We start from the raw sequence: 19,224 nt of genomic DNA, 5'->3' as shown, positions 1-19,224 counted from the left end.
ATTTCTTGAATAGAAATGGCTCAAGAGAGTTTAGCAAGTAAAGACATTTTCAGATGGCATTTGTACCCATTTGAGCAGGGTAGAAGAGTCTATTGATGGTTGAGAAGACAAAGACCCAGAGGCAGCCATGTAAAACTGGCTAACAGTTGAGGATTCCCATGAGAATAAGAATTCCCCAAAGGAAAAAATGATTGAGATAGATAAACAAAGTACTAAAAAGTTATTCTGTTTGAATAACTGCATCAGTGGGATGCAGATACAGTTATCTTGTAAAATCAGCCTGGTTTATTCAGGGGCAAGGTCTTTTTAACAGGCTTTGCTGTGTAAACATACTTTCTCCTTTTTAATCTCTGTTTGGTCTTGGGAACCAGGGTTACGTCTAGACATATCTCACGGAGAGTTTACCTGATTTTGCTGTTTTAAAACAATTGTCTTGCTGATGCAAACTCAGTTGGCAATAGGTCAGGGTTCCCAAGATTAAATGGGATAGTGAATGGCAGTATCAACTGTGTGCCCTGCAGTGCTCTGCACCCCTGAATGCAACTCTTTTGTATGTTGGCATGCATTTCTTTCCTCACATGATCCCTTTTCTTTGGAAGTTTCATCACACTAGACAATCCTCTGGTCTTGAAGTCCTTTTTGGTTAGAAGGTGTTTGGTTCTTCCCCAACCCTCCCCCACCTTGAGCTACTAGCTTCCCAAAGATTTAGTTTGCTTTGCATGCCTATTTTAGTTGGAATGGCAATAGTTTGGTTGTTTTGAGCATGTCTTTTAATTTTTATTTGCATAATCCTAATTTCTATTTCCTTTCTTTCCTCAATGTCTACTGCACCTTGTTTCGCCTCCTCCATTCATCTCGACGCCATGGTTCCGCTGCTCCATAACAATGCATTATGAACCTGCCACTCCCATATGCAAACACCTACCCTTCCCTCCAACCTCCACCCCTCCATCAATGGGCACCATTGTCCCAAAAACAATCTGTGGTGGATATCACAATGCTTATTGTCCAATTAGGGTGAAAATTCCTTCCTACAGGCGACCGTGGCAAAATTGGGACCTCTCCCTCGTGTTCTTGCTGATATTACCAAGTCTCTGACTAATCCTACACCAATACAACAGCAACTAAGACGCTTCACTGAGCATAACTCCAGTCCAAATGTCAGTGGAAGCCTCTCCTCTGGGCTGCAGAAAATATTTGAAGACCCCACTGACAGGTATGAAAAAGAGAATTTGAACTACTTATCTCAGAGAGAGATAATGTTTAGAGATTTGGCAAAAACCTATTTAACTTGTTTGTTGAATTTACAACTTGAAAGTGAGGAGCAGTTGGAAAGAATCATCTGACCTGAGATAAATCCAATTGTTTGTCATAATAATACACAAGATCTAGGATACTTATTTTCTAGAATGATGTTGTAGAGTTATATTCAAGAGACACATAAAAATACTACATCCTGCTTAATAGAAGACTAAGAGCTCTATGAAATTTTCGTATATTTTAGCCCTCAAAACTCTGGAGAACCTTAGTTAAAACCATTTTATAGCTGGCCATGTCAGCTGGACGGTAGATACAATGTTGATGCTTAGACTTTGTTTTCTGTACTGGCAAGACTTGTGCCTTTAGCAAGGACTCTTTGTTTGTTCACTCAGAGCTTTTCCAAAGTTTAGACAGAACCAATTAAATATGAATTGGAATACCTTGAGAGGGTTTAAAACCTAGCTAGGAAATGATTGGAATTCTAGTAAAAATCAAATACAGTGATAGAGTGGTATACACAAGGTTATTCTTCACCTTTGGAGAAAAACTAAAAATGTTGGATTTTATTCTAAGAATTGTAATGATGAAATCTGAGTTTAGAAACCAATGTAAGTACCCACCTTGGGCCTGAGAGCCTTCGGAAGAGTTCATATCCCTTAGTTAAGGAATCTTGATTATGTTGAATTAGCCTCAAGAATAAATAAAGATTCTTTCCTTTTCCACAGTGATTTGCATAAACTAAAATCTCCAAGCCAGGACAACACAGATAGCTATTTCAGAGGGAAAACATTGTTGCTGGTTCAACAAGCCTCCTCTCAGAGCATGTCTTATTCTGAAAAGGACGAAAAGGAAGGTAGCCTTCCTAATGGTCGGAGCATCTCCCTCATGGACCTTCAGGACACTCACGCTGCTCAAGTGGAGCATGCATCTGTCATGCTTGATGTGCCTATGCGCTTGACCGGAAGCCAGCTCTCCATAACCCAGGTGGCCAGCATCAAACAACTGCGGGAAACCCAGAGCACTCCCCAGAGTGCACCCCAAGTGAGAAGGCCCCTGCATCCAGCCTTGAACCAGCCAGGCACCCTCCAGCCCTTGTCATTCCAGAACCCGGTCTATCACCTCAATAACCCAATTCCCGCAATGCCAAAGGCCTCTGTGGATTCCAGTTTGGAGAACCTAAGCACTGCCAGTTCCAGAAGCCAAAGTAACAGTGAAGACTTCAAGCTCAGTGGACCCAGCAATAGCAGCATGGAGGATTTCACCAAACGTAGCACTCAGAGTGAGGACTTCTCCAGGCGGCACACTGTGCCCGACAGACACATACCTCTTGTTCTGCCACGGCAAAACAGTACTGGGCAGGCCCAAATTCGAAAAATGGACCAGCCTGGGTTAGGTGCCCGAGCCAAAGCCCCACCATCCCTGCCACACAGTGCTTCCTTACGTAGCACGGGGAGCATGTCGGTGGCATCTGCAGCTCTGGTGGCCGAACCTGTGCAGAATGGGAGCCGGTCCCGGCAGCAGTCCTCTTCCTCCAGAGAAAGCCCTGTTCCCAAAGTGAGAGCAATCCAGAGACAACAGACACAGCAGGTAGGGGCCTGTGCTGGAGGGATCTCACTTTTACTTGGTCCAATGGTTTCCTCAGTTCTTTATACATAAAATCATTGAGAAATCTAATTGCTAGCAAGGTTTCCAGTTAGAAATATTTTCTACAACCTTTACATGGAAGGAGGAAATGAAAAGTTTGCGAGGCTTCTGGCTAGGTGAGGTAGCAGAATGTAGCTTGTCTCGTTACCCTTAGGAGACTCTAACAACCGCACAGGGGGCCTTTCCTTCTCTTCAGGCCACAGAGGTAGTCCCTCAGTTTGCGCTGAGAACAGATCTAGGATGTTGAATGAATAATTAGACTTAAACTACAAAATCTGTAGGCCAAATCAACTAGAAGATATTTGGGGAATCTAGACATTAATCCTCCTTAATTTTTTTTTCTTAAGCTTCCAGAATTAGGTTTTGCATTCTGAGCCAACAGTTTAATGTAACTGCTCTCTGCTCCATCCCCCAGCTCCCTCTGGAAATATCAAGCCCCATGTGCCTTTTCCTGGAAATGGCTAGAAAAATAAACAGCTGAACACCTATAGAAGCAAGGTAGAGGAGAGAGAGAGAAAAAGATAGAAACACTGGGGGTTGACAAGTATTCTAGACATTTACAAATCCCTTATATTTCTCTTTACATGGACAAGCCCAGCTAGTGTCACACCTGATCTTAATATAAGATTTCCAAACTTTTTTCTTAAGAAATAAAGAGGTTTCCCAAGCATTTAATTATTTCTTCCCTATGTATTACATTTTGAGGCAGCAATACATATTTTGCTCTTTGAAACAAACTCATAATTTTAGGAAGCATATATAGGTATATGTATGTGTTTGTGTGTAAATATACATAAAACCTTTCATCTGAAAAATATTTTTCTCCTAAAAAGCTTTGTATTTGTTGAAATTTTTCTTTTGAAACCTAATCTTACTTTGTAAGTTCTAGGGAGCTTTGTGATTAAAAGAGTTCTATGACCAATCCTTTTGTCAGCAAAATCACTGGTCAGAGCAGACTGCAATAAAACCTTAATGATTCTCTTTAATATATTTGCATTTTTATAGGTAGACATTTACTGATTTGCTGCTTCTGCCTTCACTCTGCTATGACCAGAGCCATTGCCCCTACTTTGATAGTTATTGTTTTAAGAAAATTAGAACATTTACAGAATCCTTGGATACGGAAGAAGAGGAAGGGATGAAAAGCATGAGCAACTTAAGCTGATTCTGGTAGCCATCTTCCTGGGCAAAGCCTCCTAGTTGGCCATTCTTTTCCTGAGAAATAAAATTTTTCTTGTCTTAAATCTTTCATTTTTATTTTGTTATATTTCCCAAAATTTTATGAATTCATTGGATTTAATAAGCGTTTTCACTTAAAGAAAAAGAAAAAAGATTAAATATAATATAATCTTTTCCCCTTTTCTTTAAGTGAAAACGCTTATTAAATGCCTTTATACACACACACACACACACACACACACACACATTTAATTTGTATATTAGGAGGCTATCAGTCATTCGTGCCCTATCGTGAATTAGTTTCCACACACTGCTTTTATCCTAGCTTCTAGTTGAGATCAGCTACTTTCAGAGAATTAAAGTGTTTACTGAGAGGAGAAAAGAAAGGTAAGTAATTTTAGAGGTGGAATACTGTGTGGAGGCAAACATCTCTTGGGGGCTTAGTGCAGCATGAGGGTCCTGAGGATCAGATAGGGAGTAGAGAAGAATATGAGATTGGCAGAGAGGGACAGGACAGGGGAAAGGGTCCTTCACCTGCTTTTCGAAGGTTGGCTTAGGCCCACCCAGCCCTGGACAGAGAAGAGGAATGCTTCACCCATTCCTCCTGTATGGTGTAGTCATCAATTCCCGGGGCTCATGACTCAGACTAACTGTTTATAAATATTACAAATTAAATAACCTTTTGTGTGATCCTCTGGAACCAATTGTCATTTGTAGTATTTGTGCTGTAGGAAAATATAACACCTATCACATAAGCACTCAGTACCTGTTTCTGTGGGTGAATAGAAGGCTGGCTGACTGAGGGAGACAGGAAATGCATACAGTCTGCAAACAACCACTTTACAGATTTTTTGTGCCACAGCCATTAATGAGTTGAGGAATGTCTGTATTACATTGGCATCAAGTAGGGCACAGCCACAGTGAGGTGTCCTAGAACAGCTTTAAATATTAGTCTTTGTTTATGCCTTTGCTGGTACTGCCACTGTCAATATCCGTTAAAGCATAAATCGCTATAATTTGATTGCTCAAGTTTCTGGTTTTTCTATACTGGCTTTTTCTTCACAGATGGTTTATTCTTTTGAACTTATGTTATTTTTTTTTTTATTCCGTATCTTTCTATTTCTTTCTTGCTTTTCTCATCTCACCCCCTGAAGCCTCTGAAGTTCTGTATAATCACCACATTTTTTTTGGCAAATTCTTTTACATATTTTAATTGCAAATTGTGTTGGGGAATTCTTCTCTCCCAAAAACTAGAGGATTTCTTCATGAGAATTGTTCTGTAGGCGTCTATAATTATCAGTGGCTTTGTCCCATGCAAATTCCATTTGTATCTTAGCACAAAAGAGCAGCCATTGTTGGCAGTGTAACTACCTTCAGTCTTTGTCTACTGAGTAGAAAGGAAATAAAATCCTAGTGAAACAATGTACAGAGATGGAATTTTTTTAGGAAACTATCTTTTAATTTTTGATCTTTTTCATCCTCTATTTACATTTCTTTTTTCTCACTTTCCTCTCCATTTTGTTTTTCGTGTATCATGTACTCTGCATGTAAATAGACTTTATTTACAGTATATGAGTTCAGATGTAGCATATCACCTAACCTTAGAAATTCAGATTTGAAGAGGCCTTTAAAATAGGGATTTGACAAGCCTATTGGAATATGCTACAGTTTTCACGTTTGCATTTGTTGAATCCTGTCCTAACCAACCTGTTCAAGAACTGTGAGTTTACTTATTAATTTAGTCAGTCCTTTCTTTGGTGTTGATAACAGAAGTGTTATTCATTTATGGGAACGTGACTATTTCAGGCTGTGGAGAAGCTGAAACCAACAAGTCTCATATCTAGTAAACACTAGCAAGGAACAGGGAACTGGCCTGTTCTCAAATTGTCCTCGGCATAGCCAAGCTATGACGAATTGTAGGATCAGTGAAACTGCTGTCTCAGTAGCTTTTGCCTTAAGGCATTATTATTTTTCCCAGAGAAACCCTATATAGCTTTAAGTCAAAAGGGAGATTCCTAATAGGAATTCCTGTTCCTTTTCTTTTTATCTTTTTCATCCTTCATGTTCTTTAATGATCCACTGTTGAAAGTCACTGGATATAAATGCTCTTCCTAAGGCTATTATAGCTAAGCAAAATGGAATCTGAACCACCTGCAAACCTCTTTTCTCAATTTCTTTGACTATAAACTAGAGATAATAAATGTTGCTGTCTATCCAGCTTATAAGGGATATGGAACAAAAATTGAGGAAAAGTCTTTGATATCTTCCAATTAGAGGAAAAACAGAGTATCCTTCTCTTAGTAATAAACTATACTTTTATATAAACTATACATTTTTAGAAATGAATTCTAAAGAGAATCCAGAGTATTAATAAAGGAATAATATTTTATTGAGCATCTATTGTGCATTACGTAGTCACTTCTGTTCAAAAAAACTGTATGATCTGGTGCCATGCCTCAAGGATTGACAGTCTAACTGGGAAGTAAGACCAGCACACATAAGGCCAATGGAAAAAATGTAAAAGACAGTATATATTTTTTCATATGAAGAACATAATTATTAAAACAAAAAATAATTTCAAAACAAAAATCACCTCTGTTTTCTTCCAGTCTAACACAGTAACTATTTTTGATTTGCTTAATATTACTTTTCCATCTCTTTATAATTATGTAAATGTTTTATCATGTACACAAGGAATAGTTAATATTGGTCTGATTTATTTTTCCAACAATTGTTGACCACCTAACTTATGCTATACAAAGTGTTAGGATATAGTAGGAAGTGGTTGAAAATTAGATTCAACCAATAAAATAGGAATAGACCTGAATGCCCAATTCCCATTGTACAATCTCTCAGAATTCACTGGACATTGTTAGTCCTAAAGATATGGTAGTTACCACCATCACCAGTGGAATAAGCAAACTCTTGTTTCTCCAGCCTCTCAGTTAACAGTTAAAGCTGAGATTCCCCTGAGGAGTTGTTGTTAATATACTTTTAGGGGCTGCGATCTCTCCTTAGTGTGTTCTTCGGAATACCATGAGTTTGCAGTGCGTTTATAGGCACCTGATAGATAGTTACCCAGAGCAAATCAAGGGAAGGAAAGTTCATTCAAGCAACATCTTGTTAACTATATAAAGCAGAAAGCTATTGAATTAGCTGCCTTGAAGTAATAAGTTCCAAACAGTAAAGTTGTTATTAGTTTTAGTAGCTCCTTTATCTCAAACCACTATTGAATAGAAAATCCTGGTTTCACAGAAAAGCACTTTCCTTGTGCCCTGTGTGCTAGAGTGATAAGATTATAAAATTAAAAAGGCATTTGTCTCCTTTAAATATTGGCTTTCTATTAATTTTTTAAGACTCAGAACCACATTGTTTTGCTTTCAGGTGTACATATCTCAAGCAAAAACCTAAACCCCTTGTTAAACTATTTTTCTCTACCAGTACTAAAGCAAGTTATTGTGCTCTGCTTTTAAAATCCAATAGGGAAAGAATGAGAGAGAGTGAGAGTGTGTGTGTGTGTGTGTGTGTGTGTGTAGCAGTTTACAAAGTGCTTTTACATACTATCTCATTTGTTTCTCATAATAACTTTTGATGTGGATAATTATCATCTTCCTTTTTATAGATGATACTATATCCTATAGACCAGCATTCCCAAAGTGTGATACTCAAAATTATTTAGGTATTCAAGGTGTTTAATTAATCATGTAATTATTTTAACACAGAAAAATATATATAACTTAATATAAAAATATGTTTGTAAATATATAATATATATAACATCAATTCATGATTCTACTGATATTATTGCTTAGCATATGGACTTAACTAACTGAAAAAGGTTGTTTGAAAGAGATAAATAATATGTTAATGATAGTGTGGTAATGATGAAAATAATGAAAGTGATACACAAATGAACGAAGAATAAGAAACACACTTACATACCATAGTGGAGATGGAGGCAGACTTAAGAACTGAGGGTACCGATATTGAAGACGTGTTTACATGTTTCTTGACACAGAGAGAAAATGGCTTTAAAGAAGGAATTTCTAGAAGTCATTCATAATTGTTTGTGTGTGCCTCAGGCATGAAGCCATTTTTTATTGATACATATCTATAATCTGTTTGTAAATCAACCAAATAAGGTGGTTCTGCAAAACTTTAAGAAATACTCTCATGTTACTTTTGTATGTGTGGTTTTTAAAGTCTCTCCCAACCCATCTTTGATAACCTTTTGGTCTCTGCAACCAGTTTTTTTCATCTAGTCTTTCTAAGTCTCAAAATCAGCACAATACCCCTTCTTTTAAAATGTCTGTCTATTTAGGGTTTAACTGGGTTCTATTCCAGAATGATACAGAGAATTCTTAAGGTATACAGAGAAAATTCCCTTCAGTTATGAGATAATGGGGTTTTGGTCCTCAAAATAGAAATTCATTTTAATTATAGAAAGGCTAACTCACATACAGTGTTTTGCACTTGCTTGCTCATGCTCTCTCTCTCACTCTCTCTCTCTCAGGCAGGCCAGAGAAGAATTTGTTGTATATTTCCAGCATTGTTTGTGGAGAAAACACTAATGTTCCATAGCCTAATATAAGTTGTAATATCCAGCGCCAGTTTTCTAAACATAAGTATAGTAATAGCATGTAAGCTCTCTAGTACTCTGTAGTTTCCAAAGAACTTTCACATACGTTATCTTACTCAGTCCTTGCAACTCCCTATGAGATGGTCAGGATAGGTGGTGATGGTGGTGGTATCAATAGATTAGAAAGAGTATTTAAGAGATTAAGTGAGAATTTAAGTGGCAGAGGGCCAGCCCGGTGGTGCAGTGGTTAAGTTCACACTTTCTGCTTCCACAGCTCAGGGTTTGCCGGTTCAGATCCCAGGTGCAGACCTACACACCACTTGTCAAGCCATGCTGTGGCAGGCATCCCACATAAAATAGAGGAAGATGTGCATGGATGTTAGCTCAGGGCCAGTCTTCCTCAGCAAAAGAAAAAAAAAAAGGATTGGCAGCACATGTTAGCTCAGGGCTAATCTTCCTCAAAAAAAAAAAAAAACAATAAATGGTAGAGTTGCTACTCAAGGCCAGAATTCTTATCACTCTGTATATCTATATTGGAAAAGGGCAATTTATCTAGCTATCCTAAATCAGTAGAAATATCCCTTAGACTAATTCAATATCCATTGTTTTGATTCTGTATTCATCAAGAAACTTTCCAGTCTAAAATACGGACTTCTGAGTGGTCTTAACCCATCATGAAGTCAGTGCTCTGTAAAAATGACCAGTCTCACTTGTTTTTCCTCTTTTCTCTAAACGGTTAAAGTAAAAATTAAGAATTTGGCATTCTAATATATAAAGGGGCACCCTGTGAGTTTGTTTAGCATTCATCAGTTCCTTGGTTCCTGAACATCTCTAGATTAAACAGATGTTTCCTCACCTGAGCAATCAGCCGTCATGTTGTGCTTTCTTTCTCCCATTCTTTCATCACCAGAATTTCATTAGGTAATTTGGACCACTAGACTAATTAACAATTTTAAGACCTTGGTTTTCTTTGGTGGGAGAAAAGGCCGGTTCTTGAATGTGATACATAGGCATTTCTGTTCAGAATAGTTTATTCTTACATAAGTGGATATTCTCTTTTCTCACTCCCAGCCCCAGCATTAATAAAATATTACTTAGAAATGAGAGCATTTATTAGAAAACAGGAATCACAATTATGTCTTCCAAGAATAGCTCTCTTTGTGAAACATAACTGTGTATGAGCTGTTTTGGGAAATTCTAATAAATATTTCTGGTGCAGGTTCAGTCACCTGTGGACTCTGCCACAATGTCCCCAGTGGAGAGGACAGCAGCCTGGGTGCTGAACAATGGTCAATATGAAGAAGATGTGGAAGAAACCGAGCAAAATCAAGATGAAGCCAAGCATGCTGAGAAGGTAGAACCTCATCTGTCTTTACTGACTTACAGCCGCTCCCACAGTGATAGGCCACCACAAGGTTTTTTCTGGCCAAGAACATGATCTCTCCCCTCCCCAACTTCAGCTCCACCTCTTATGTTAACCATCCTATGCATGTCTATGTATAATAATTCAATAGTGTCCTTAAATGAAAATATGCAGAAAATGTCCATCAAGCTGGGAGGTGGTGGGGCCGGGGGGAGGGGGTAGCTCTAATTTTTATTTTTTTTATGTAGGTTGCCTTAATTTGGAAAATACTCTGCTATTCATTTCTAGCCATTTTAGGTGAATATTTGGTGTTTCTAGAAACAGTTATTAGTCTTGAACCAAGGCCAAAATTACCCTTGGACTAGACTTCCTTTCTGTATCTTGGTAATGATTTTGTCTTTTTTTTCTTTTTGTCTTTTCTGAATAAAGAACTTCTAGCTTTATATATGATATTTAAAAGGAAATTATCTATTGTTTTGGCTTTATTTTTATTTTATTTTTTAAGAAAAGTTGACATGGAAAAAAAGGATTATCAAACAAGAACCTTGGCAGCATGTATGACATTATCTCATTTAGTTAACAACCAGGCAACTAGCTTCTGCTTACTTACCACCATGATCCTAAACTATGCTTATTGATACAGTCTACCTCTTCAAATGACATAAAACTTGTCATCTTTGACCTTCTGGATTAACAGGCACAGTTTAGTACTATGGTGCTGGACCATGATGAAGCTAGTTGTCTGTGAATTAAATGGGATATTATGTGAAAATAGTTGTGTTTTACAAAGCACCATACAGATTTATCATTTATGACTAATGAATTTAAGTGGAACATCTACGAGAAAGCTTATGCTTCTCACCTCACCTAGAAACTTGACATTCCAGTATACCTAAACCCCAACCACAGCAACTTCAGTACAAGAAAGGACCATGTTGCCAACTGAATTACGTAAAGCTTTTGTGAGAAAACAGGCATATGTGTTCCAGCAAGCAGCATCAAATTGGGCAGATGAACCACGTGATGAAAATGGGCCAAGAGGTAGTGTTAATGAGCCCTGGGGAACATGTAGGCCTTTTGCTTAGTGCTTGTGACCTGAATATTTTATGCTTTCATAGTTGAGGAGAAAGTGGCAATAGCCTACTCTGCCATAAAATTCTATTTATTGATTTCATAGCTTCACATAATAGAAATGTTGCTTGTTCTCTAAAGGGCTGATTCTAGTAGAGTGAAGGAATAGCACCCTGATGGACCAAGGTATGTCAGAGATCCTACAATACAGGTGATGATACAGAAATCTTTTCTCTTGCAAACAACTGGTTTATATTAAGTGATTTGTCAGGCCTATAAATGCTTGATCTTTTTTTGTCTGCTCCCATTTGATACCATCACAGATGGAATGTGGCTTGCAGCAACTGGTAGTTTAATATGAAGAGAGATACATAAATATATAGATTTGGAATGCCAAGTTAAGATTAAAAATGTAATTGTAGCAGGAGAGCAGAGCTCCATAACCATTTATTTATGCCTGGTAATAGTTTTAAGGAACATTAGCCTCACATGGAATGCCAGCTCAAATAGCATCCAGCTACAATGCCTAGGGTTTCTTTCATAAAAAGTAAATCACTAATTTCTAAAATGAACATAACTCCAGTTTTTCTCTCATTGTCTTTGGTGCCTCTTCTCTGCTCTAGTATGAACAGGAAATTACTAAACTGAAGGAGCGCCTGAGAGTGTCCAGCCGTCGGCTGGAGGAGTATGAACGCCGGTTGCTGGTGCAGGAGCAGCAGATGCAGAAGCTGCTGCTGGAATACAAGGCCCGGCTGGAGGACAGCGAGGAGCGCCTACGCAGGCAGCAGGAAGAGAAAGACAGCCAGATGAAGAGCATCATCAGCAGGTTAGAGGATCACCTGGTGGTGGTGGATGTGGGCTAGTTGAGGATTCAAAGAGGTGGGAAGATAATCCAAAGAATCCTAAAGCAATGGCGACAAAAGCTATTTTCAACTCTGCATATACTTTGTGGCACTTAGTACAAATGTGATGACTGACTGTATCTTTTAAAATTTTCTAAATGTGAGACCTTAGTGCACTTCCTCTGAAGATAGAGGTAGTCTGTTTTTCTTTAATCATAACAATTAGAAAAAAAATAAAAACTTAGTGGCTCCCTTGAGAGGTCTTAGAGGAGAACTGGATTTTAAAAAGCTAAGTGTTCAATGTCTGATACTAACTTAGATTTTCACGAGTCCAGAGACATGGAAGGGAGTTTCTTTGGATATCTTTAGGGCCAGAGCACCAAGAGAGTGCCAAGGATGTCAAGGGAGACTAAGAGAGGGGTCAGTTTTACCAAACACTTACATGGCACTTAGTATGGGCCAGGCACTTTTCTAAGCACTTTACAAGTAATAATTTGTTAAATCTGTTAATAATAATTTGTTTAATGCCAACCTCTAAGGTAGGCATTATTATTATTATTCTCATTTTACAAATAAAGAAACAGGCAACAAATTCATTAAGTCACCTGCCCAAGGTCACTTAGTGGTACAACCAGGATTTGAAGCCAGAGCTCCAGAGTCCATGCTCTTAACCACTGTGCTTCAATATTGTCAAATGCTGTGGACAGGTCAAGTAAACTGAAGACAGAAAAGGGCTGTTGTTTTAGTGGTACAGAGGTAATTAGCAGTCTTACTGGGAGCAGGTTCATGGAGTTAAACTTCAGGAGGTTAAGATGTGAATGGTGGATGAGAAAGAAAGTAGACCTGCTAAGTATAGGGTACTCTTTGAGGAAACTTCGCTGTACAGGGGAAGAGAAAGGACCCCTGTTACAAGGTAACTTGAAATTAAGAGAGGCTTATTTGTTTTTTGTTGGTTGGTTTGATATTTTAAGATGAAGTAAATTGTGCTGAGGGAGGGATCTGATAGAGGAGAGGGAAGAAGTGATTATGGGACCACTGTTCCAGAGGATATGAAAATGCACGGGATCCAGTTGCAGGTGGAAAAATCAACCTTGGATGTCTTCTACCAAGGTAGAAGAGAGGAAAGAAAGCACAGTTGCAGATCTTTTATTAGGAAGGAGGGAAAATATTGAACTGTGATGAGTTTTGGGTTGCTTGTCCTCTACATTAGCTAGCCCTCTCTTTGAAGATGTTGATATCTCCTTCCTATCGCATTCTAGGCTAATGGCTGTGGAAGAAGAATTGAAAAAGGATCATGCTGAGATGCAAGCAGTTATTGACGCAAAGCAAAAAATAATTGATGCACAGGTAAGCAGGCTCTGAATCTAGTAGAAGGCACTTGTTTATAGTAACTTTTATTTCCTGACTTACCATCCCTTGAAAATAAATGCCAAGACATGTATTGGAAAACGGGTCATTAGACAGTTCTCAGTATTACCTTTTCAAGATGAAGAGTTTCTACATGACCTCTCTTACTTTTCTTTTACTGGTGACAAGTCTATTAACCCAGCAAAGTATTAGCGTGCTTAGTGCAGTTGCTTGATAAATCTCAGCCTGGTGCATGATGGGGTTTACTTCTTTCCTTATGGAAAGGAGGGCTTTCTCTAAGAGGGTAACTGTGACAAGTACACTGCATGTGTCTGGCTTGTGACCTCCACTGACCATTGCTTGGCTGTGATGTTCACGGTCTTGTCAGTCACGTCCACTGTGCCATCAACCTCTAGCCCCAAACAGTAGTGGAACTGCAGGGGAAAGATAGGGTTGTAGAAGATACCTTCCCTTGTTATTCTTCTGGTTCAGGGTTTGGCATTGGTGCTTGGGATTTGCTTGGCTGCCCTTCTTTATTGGCGCTGTGCTTAAAGAGCCTCTTTTGGTTGATGAAATCAGAACCTGGGCCTCTGCTCACTGTAGCTTATACCTCTGACACTGATGGCACGATGACTGCCAAGAGCACCTCACAGGGACACATCAACAATCAGAGCAAAATCCAAGAGGCAGGAAACATTTCTAATTCCTTTTCATTTTACCAATGCAAAATAGAGTTGTATTTCTTAGAGTAAAACAAGTAACAAAAGGCAGGTGCATTTTTTGTAGTGGCTGGTCTAGCCACTGAATGTGTCACCCCCCAAAACAACCCAGCCAGGTTTGCATTTCTCACCCTTAATCATATCACATCCCTAAGCTATGAAATAAAAATGAGAGCAAGAACTTTCTATTCTGCTGTCTTCTCTGCACATCAGCCAGTGGTCAGTCTATGTTAGAGCCCCCAGTATTCTTAAACATGCACTTAACACCTCCAGTCTAGTTTCCTGACAGGGTTAATGTGAGGTGGGGTTTATTTTTCGAAGGAGTTAGGAGTGAGGCTAAAAGCATAGCCATGGGAAGAGTGCTCCATGGGCCTCATACTCCTTCAGACACACTAAACTTGGAAGATGAGTGTGAGTTTTGATGCTCTCTCTTCAGCATAGCTCCCCAGAATATTTTAGACTCTTGAGCTCTGTAGTTTCTGCATCTTTTGACCTCCTAAGAATCGGGAGAAAGATCTGCTGTAATTATCTTACTTGGTCCTTTTTTTAAAGGCTTTCTAGGTGTTCCCAAAGTGGGTGAGGGAAGGGTAGCAGAGACAAGACCATCTCATTATACCTACTATAAAAATTCCTCCCAGAGGTTTAAGAGAAACAGCCTGGATAAAGAAGTCAATTTAGTCAGGAAAACTAGTGTTGATAAGTTTTCACTTTTTAATATGATGATATACAGCAGGGAGAGTTCTATTAATAAGCACACCAGGAGAGATTTTAGTTTTAATAAGATAGTTTTAGTAATTTCAGCTGGTCTAAAACTGTGTCAGTCTTAAGCAGAGGGAGCTTGGCTGTGTCACAGTCATGGCTCTACGCATACAGTATTTCCCTTTCTTCGGTTGCATGTCAAGACGCCTCATCGTTAGCTTTGAAGATTTCTACCCCACCCCCGCCCCCTATTTTGACATCTAAGGCAAGATGACTGGGTATGAAGCGAGAGTCATAGGCATAGAAGATGAAAGCAAGAGAAGGAATCAGATTTATCATAGCTCAAAAGCTCTGGAAAGTGAGGACCTTCTCTCAGTTAACCAGGAGGGTGTCACTGTTCAGGAATGGGAGAAATGTTATCCTCAAAGCATCAGTCAGTGTCAGACTTGTGGTCTGGCTAAAGTAGATAATATTTTGGATCCATGTCTTAAGGCAGTGGTTATCAAATGGTTTGATTCCCTGGACTATTTTGGTGGAACCAGAGGCACCTTCCATAGATCAATTTCCAGCCGCTCCTACTGACTGCTTAACAATAAGGACCACTCTCAACTAATAGATAAAGTCAGACCAGGTTGGCTAAATGTAATAAATTACCTGTTCAAACATAGGCATTACTGTGTAATAAATTATTCTACCAGAGGCTCACTATGGATCCCTAAGACTACTTGGAGAATCCACTAGACCACATTTTGAAAAACCACTGCAACATGCACAGCACAAATCATAAACATTAAATACAGTTTTTTAAAAATTATCTCCTTAAAAGGAAGGTTTCCCAATTCCAGCTGTTGTCTTACTGATACATTAAAATCTTACTATAGCAAAAGACTGGACATCCTTTGGCATTGTAAAGAATGACTTTTTATATCATATCCTTTCCTTGTAAGGATAGATCTTACATCTTAAGTGTTTGATGGAGCAGTGCAGTCTTTCTGGCATCATTTAATAGAATGAAGAAGTGTTTAGGGGTGAAAGCTTCCCAGCAAGGTAACCCACACTTTTATGTCCCTGACATCTGCCTTGGTGCCACTGGGGGTAAAAAATATTCCTGAAATGAATACAGTTGGCATTCCTTATATTAGAATTGAGCCCACATTTCCCAAAAACACTAAAGGCCAGGTACCCAGTGAACTGGTTTTCATCTCTTTCAGCAAACCTGTGCTCCTGCAGGATAGGCTTCTCCCTGAATTCAGCTTCTCCGTCTCTACTCTAGAGTTAGTTCATGCTCCAAGGCCCAGCCTGAGTCAGCCGTTTGCTAACTGAAACTGTGAGAGGATGGGCACTCCACTGGTGAGGGCAGAATCACCTGTCCTGGACCTTGTAACACGGCCATGGGGATCCTGGTGATTGTACTAAGGGATCACTTCTTAAACATCCGCCCAGGGACTGTGCCACCTTTCACCCCTCAGGATCTCTCCATGTGACTCAGATGGAGAACAGAGAAGGGCTTCCTCCCATGAGAAGCAAAGCAGCTGCCTAGTTACTGTTGCAAGTGATATCTCCGCTGTGTTAAATTACAGGTCATAAATGGAGATGAGATTATTCAAACAGGCAAGTAACCCCCGTCCGTTCTCTAGCTGAGCAGTTCCCAGCCCTGGCCCAGTGCACTGGCCTCCTACGCATTCCAGCTCCTGTGCTCCGCACACCTGAAATCCTTCCTGTCAGGCATGAGTGATTAGATTGCTTTGCCTTTCACTGCAGGCAGAATCGAAATGTCAGAGCATCTTTTGCTAACTGAACTTGACTTTCAAAAGTCCCTATTTGTTTTTTGGGAGTTTTTAACTTTTTGGTCCTATTTTAAGAGGTTGACATTGGGGGGAATTACAAAAGGGAGTTTCTCCTCGTGGAAACTTTCAGCTCTCTAGTACGGGAGTTGCTTGGCTTCACTTGTTACTTTTGTAGGAAATAAATAATTACAGTCATTCTTAGCCTTCTTTTTGACCCTGTAAGAATCAAATAATTTTTCATGAATGCCTAGTTTTTTTGGATAAACCCTGAAGAATCCTGCATTCCTTAGTACTGGGACCTTATAATTTATCCTAATACTGAAACATTTTTTCTTTTTTAATCATTTTAAGATATTGCCAGTTTTTCTGTTTGGAGATTATTCCTAACTATAGGAGGGAAACATCATATTTGTCTCCCATCCCTTTTTTTTGGTAACCACTGACCAACCCTTACCTACTGACTTTTAAAAGATCTATACTTATTATCCCAGTAAACTCCACTGGCTATCACTTTTTTACTTATTCTTTTTTTAAAAAGCCTTGCAGATCTTTCTTTCTTTGCGTGTTGCCTATCTTAAAATGAGTTACTCACCTTCCCAAAGTAAAAAGCATCTTATACTAGATTAGTGGTTAGTTAATAATGCTGATTTTCTCTGTCTTAGCATCTGACTTCTCCACTGGGGAAAGGAAGAATTTTTTTTAGTGATAATAACAAGTGTGAGCTATTTTTTTTCACACTTTTGTAACTGACCACCAGCCCTGCTGCTGTGCAGATTCCCACCCCACCCCCAAGGTAGGAGATTGAAGGGAACTGTTATTGTTGTATATGCCTTTACCTAAATTTCCACCAGGGCAGTGGTCTTCACTCTGCATCCTCCTGGCAGCAAGTCTCCCGGCAGCGCAGTGCTGCATGCATACGGCCCTGTATAACTACTGCTTCCACAGCACGGAGCAGCATCAAACCCTTGGCCCTTATCCGTCCTCTCTGAACCTTTCCATGACTGACCTTACTGTGCTTTTCCCTGGGTGAATTCAAAAACTCCCGGGGTAGGAAAGCTCCTTTTGGCTGTGGACGTTGTTCCTCATGTACTATTTTCTTTATAATTTTATGGGAGTAGTTAAAGACTGTCCTTCTCAGTGTTAACTTGTTTCCTGAAAAATAACAACTTCATGTTGGAAACATTCTGGAATGATTTACCTAGCTGCTGAAGCTAGGATTAGGGTTTCTCTCCTAATCTTTGTGAAACTGATAATATTTTGATGGGATGATTTTTTCTTTTTTAATTTAGAGGAGCCTACTTTCCTTTAGATTGCCTGTTTTTTCCTCTTTGTTCCCCTCTTGATTTTTTCATGTGCTCAATAATCTTTGTTTCCAAAATATTGATTCTAAGGCAATTTTTTTCCAGAGACTCAAAAGTAAAATGAAATCAGTCTCCGTATTGGGCAGCTTTCCTGGAGTCAGCCTGAGCTGGAATGAGTCTAGGAGCTTGTGTTCTCTGTCTGTTTTCATGTGTTATGTTGATGGCGTTCCCCCTTCGGCCACGTCTCCCTCCCCATATCAAGTAACTCCTTGGTCTGAGCTTTGGGCTGCATTTCCCTACTCTTGCTGTTGCATCCTCACTTTGTTGGTGACTATAAACTGCCACCATGTATTGTTTTAATTTTGAGCACAATGTGAATTCTTTCCAAATGTGACTGATGTGCCCTCTTTTGGGGCTAAGAACCCATAGATCACATGCACTTCTCCTCTGTGAAATGAAACCTCTGGTGCTTCTTTCTTTGCCACCTAATTTCCATGTTTTAATTTTGACCCAAAGCACTTAATACGTAAGGCAGCGTGACGCCACTGTTGCATAGTCTGAAGGAACACGTGGTGTCACTTTTATATGATGTCCTGGTATCCCAAGGGGTTATTAATAACAAACCTTGCTATGCTGAAAGGAAAAAAGAGAGAAAAAATGAACACAGGCCCATTGGGCTCAGGGGAAGCTGAACCTGACTACTGTGCAGAAAGAGGCAGAGATGTTCCATTTGTCTGGGAAGCATCATGCGTACTGCTGTTTGATATAAAGCATTAGAACAGTCATTCAGTAGAGTATTACAGTGTGATTTCCTGCATGTAGCTTGAATAAAGCCTTGATTGGTGTGTTGTAGGAAAAACGGATCGTGTCCTTGGATTCGGCCAACACCAGACTGATGAGCGCACTGACCCAAGTGAAGGAGCGATACAGCATGCAGGTCCGCAATGGCATCTCCCCCACCAACCCCACCAAGCTTTCCATCACGGAGAATGGTGAATTCAAAAACAGCAGCTGCTGACGGGCTTTGTGAATAGACAGACTGGGAGGAGACAGAAGGAAATTTCCCCACTCTCCAGTCCCCAGCCCTTTACCCAAACCCACCAGGTCTACAGAATGTTGCTACTTCAAAAGCATTGTGGCAAGAAACTCTTGAATGAAGAAAGGAACCTTGTCTTTCAGGGCATAAGGCTAAGACTTCCAAGGTCGATGCTTTACCCTCATGTCTCTATGTACATAGGGAACTTAGTTCTGGGCCATGTACAGAAAATACCACTGTAATATACCAAAAGGAAGTTAATAATGTAGATTACCTTTTTAATTATTGCTATTTTTATTATTGTTTTCCTCTTTGTTGAAAGCACTGCAGTTGTTAGAGGAGAAAAGTAGGAACTATGTGTGCGTGAGAAATGAGCCCAGGGGTTCAGTAGGTAGAG

General features: G+C 39.5%; 1 protein-coding gene across 17 annotated transcripts in view; it reads left to right on the top strand.

Moving 5' to 3' along the window:
• RASAL2 (RAS protein activator like 2) overlaps window positions 1-19,224 on the top strand; it is a 371,817-nt gene that overhangs the window by 344,835 nt on the left and 7,758 nt on the right. For 10 of the 17 annotated variants that reach the window (XM_070497404.1, XM_044758568.2, XM_044758564.2 and 7 more), the window contains 7 exons: window positions 1,017-1,216; window positions 1,986-2,847; window positions 9,882-10,016; window positions 11,720-11,922; window positions 13,198-13,285; window positions 16,284-16,314; window positions 18,645-18,728. In XM_070497404.1, coding sequence (XP_070353505.1) covers window positions 1,017-1,216; window positions 1,986-2,847; window positions 9,882-10,016; window positions 11,720-11,922; window positions 13,198-13,285; window positions 16,284-16,314; window positions 18,645-18,728 — 1,603 coding nt within the window. Of the gene's footprint in view, window positions 1-1,016; window positions 1,217-1,985; window positions 2,848-9,881; window positions 10,017-11,719; window positions 11,923-13,197; window positions 13,286-16,283; window positions 16,315-18,644; window positions 19,094-19,224 lie in introns of those variants that run through there. The other 7 variants (XM_070497403.1, XM_044758567.2, XM_014845318.3 and 4 more) reach the window with 5 other exon arrangements.

This window comes from Equus asinus, chromosome 25 (genome assembly GCF_041296235.1).
Source record: "Equus asinus isolate D_3611 breed Donkey chromosome 25, EquAss-T2T_v2, whole genome shotgun sequence".
In the NCBI taxonomy this organism is placed as follows: domain Eukaryota; kingdom Metazoa; phylum Chordata; class Mammalia; order Perissodactyla; family Equidae; genus Equus; species Equus asinus.
This window is presented reverse-complemented; position numbering and strand designations above follow the sequence as displayed.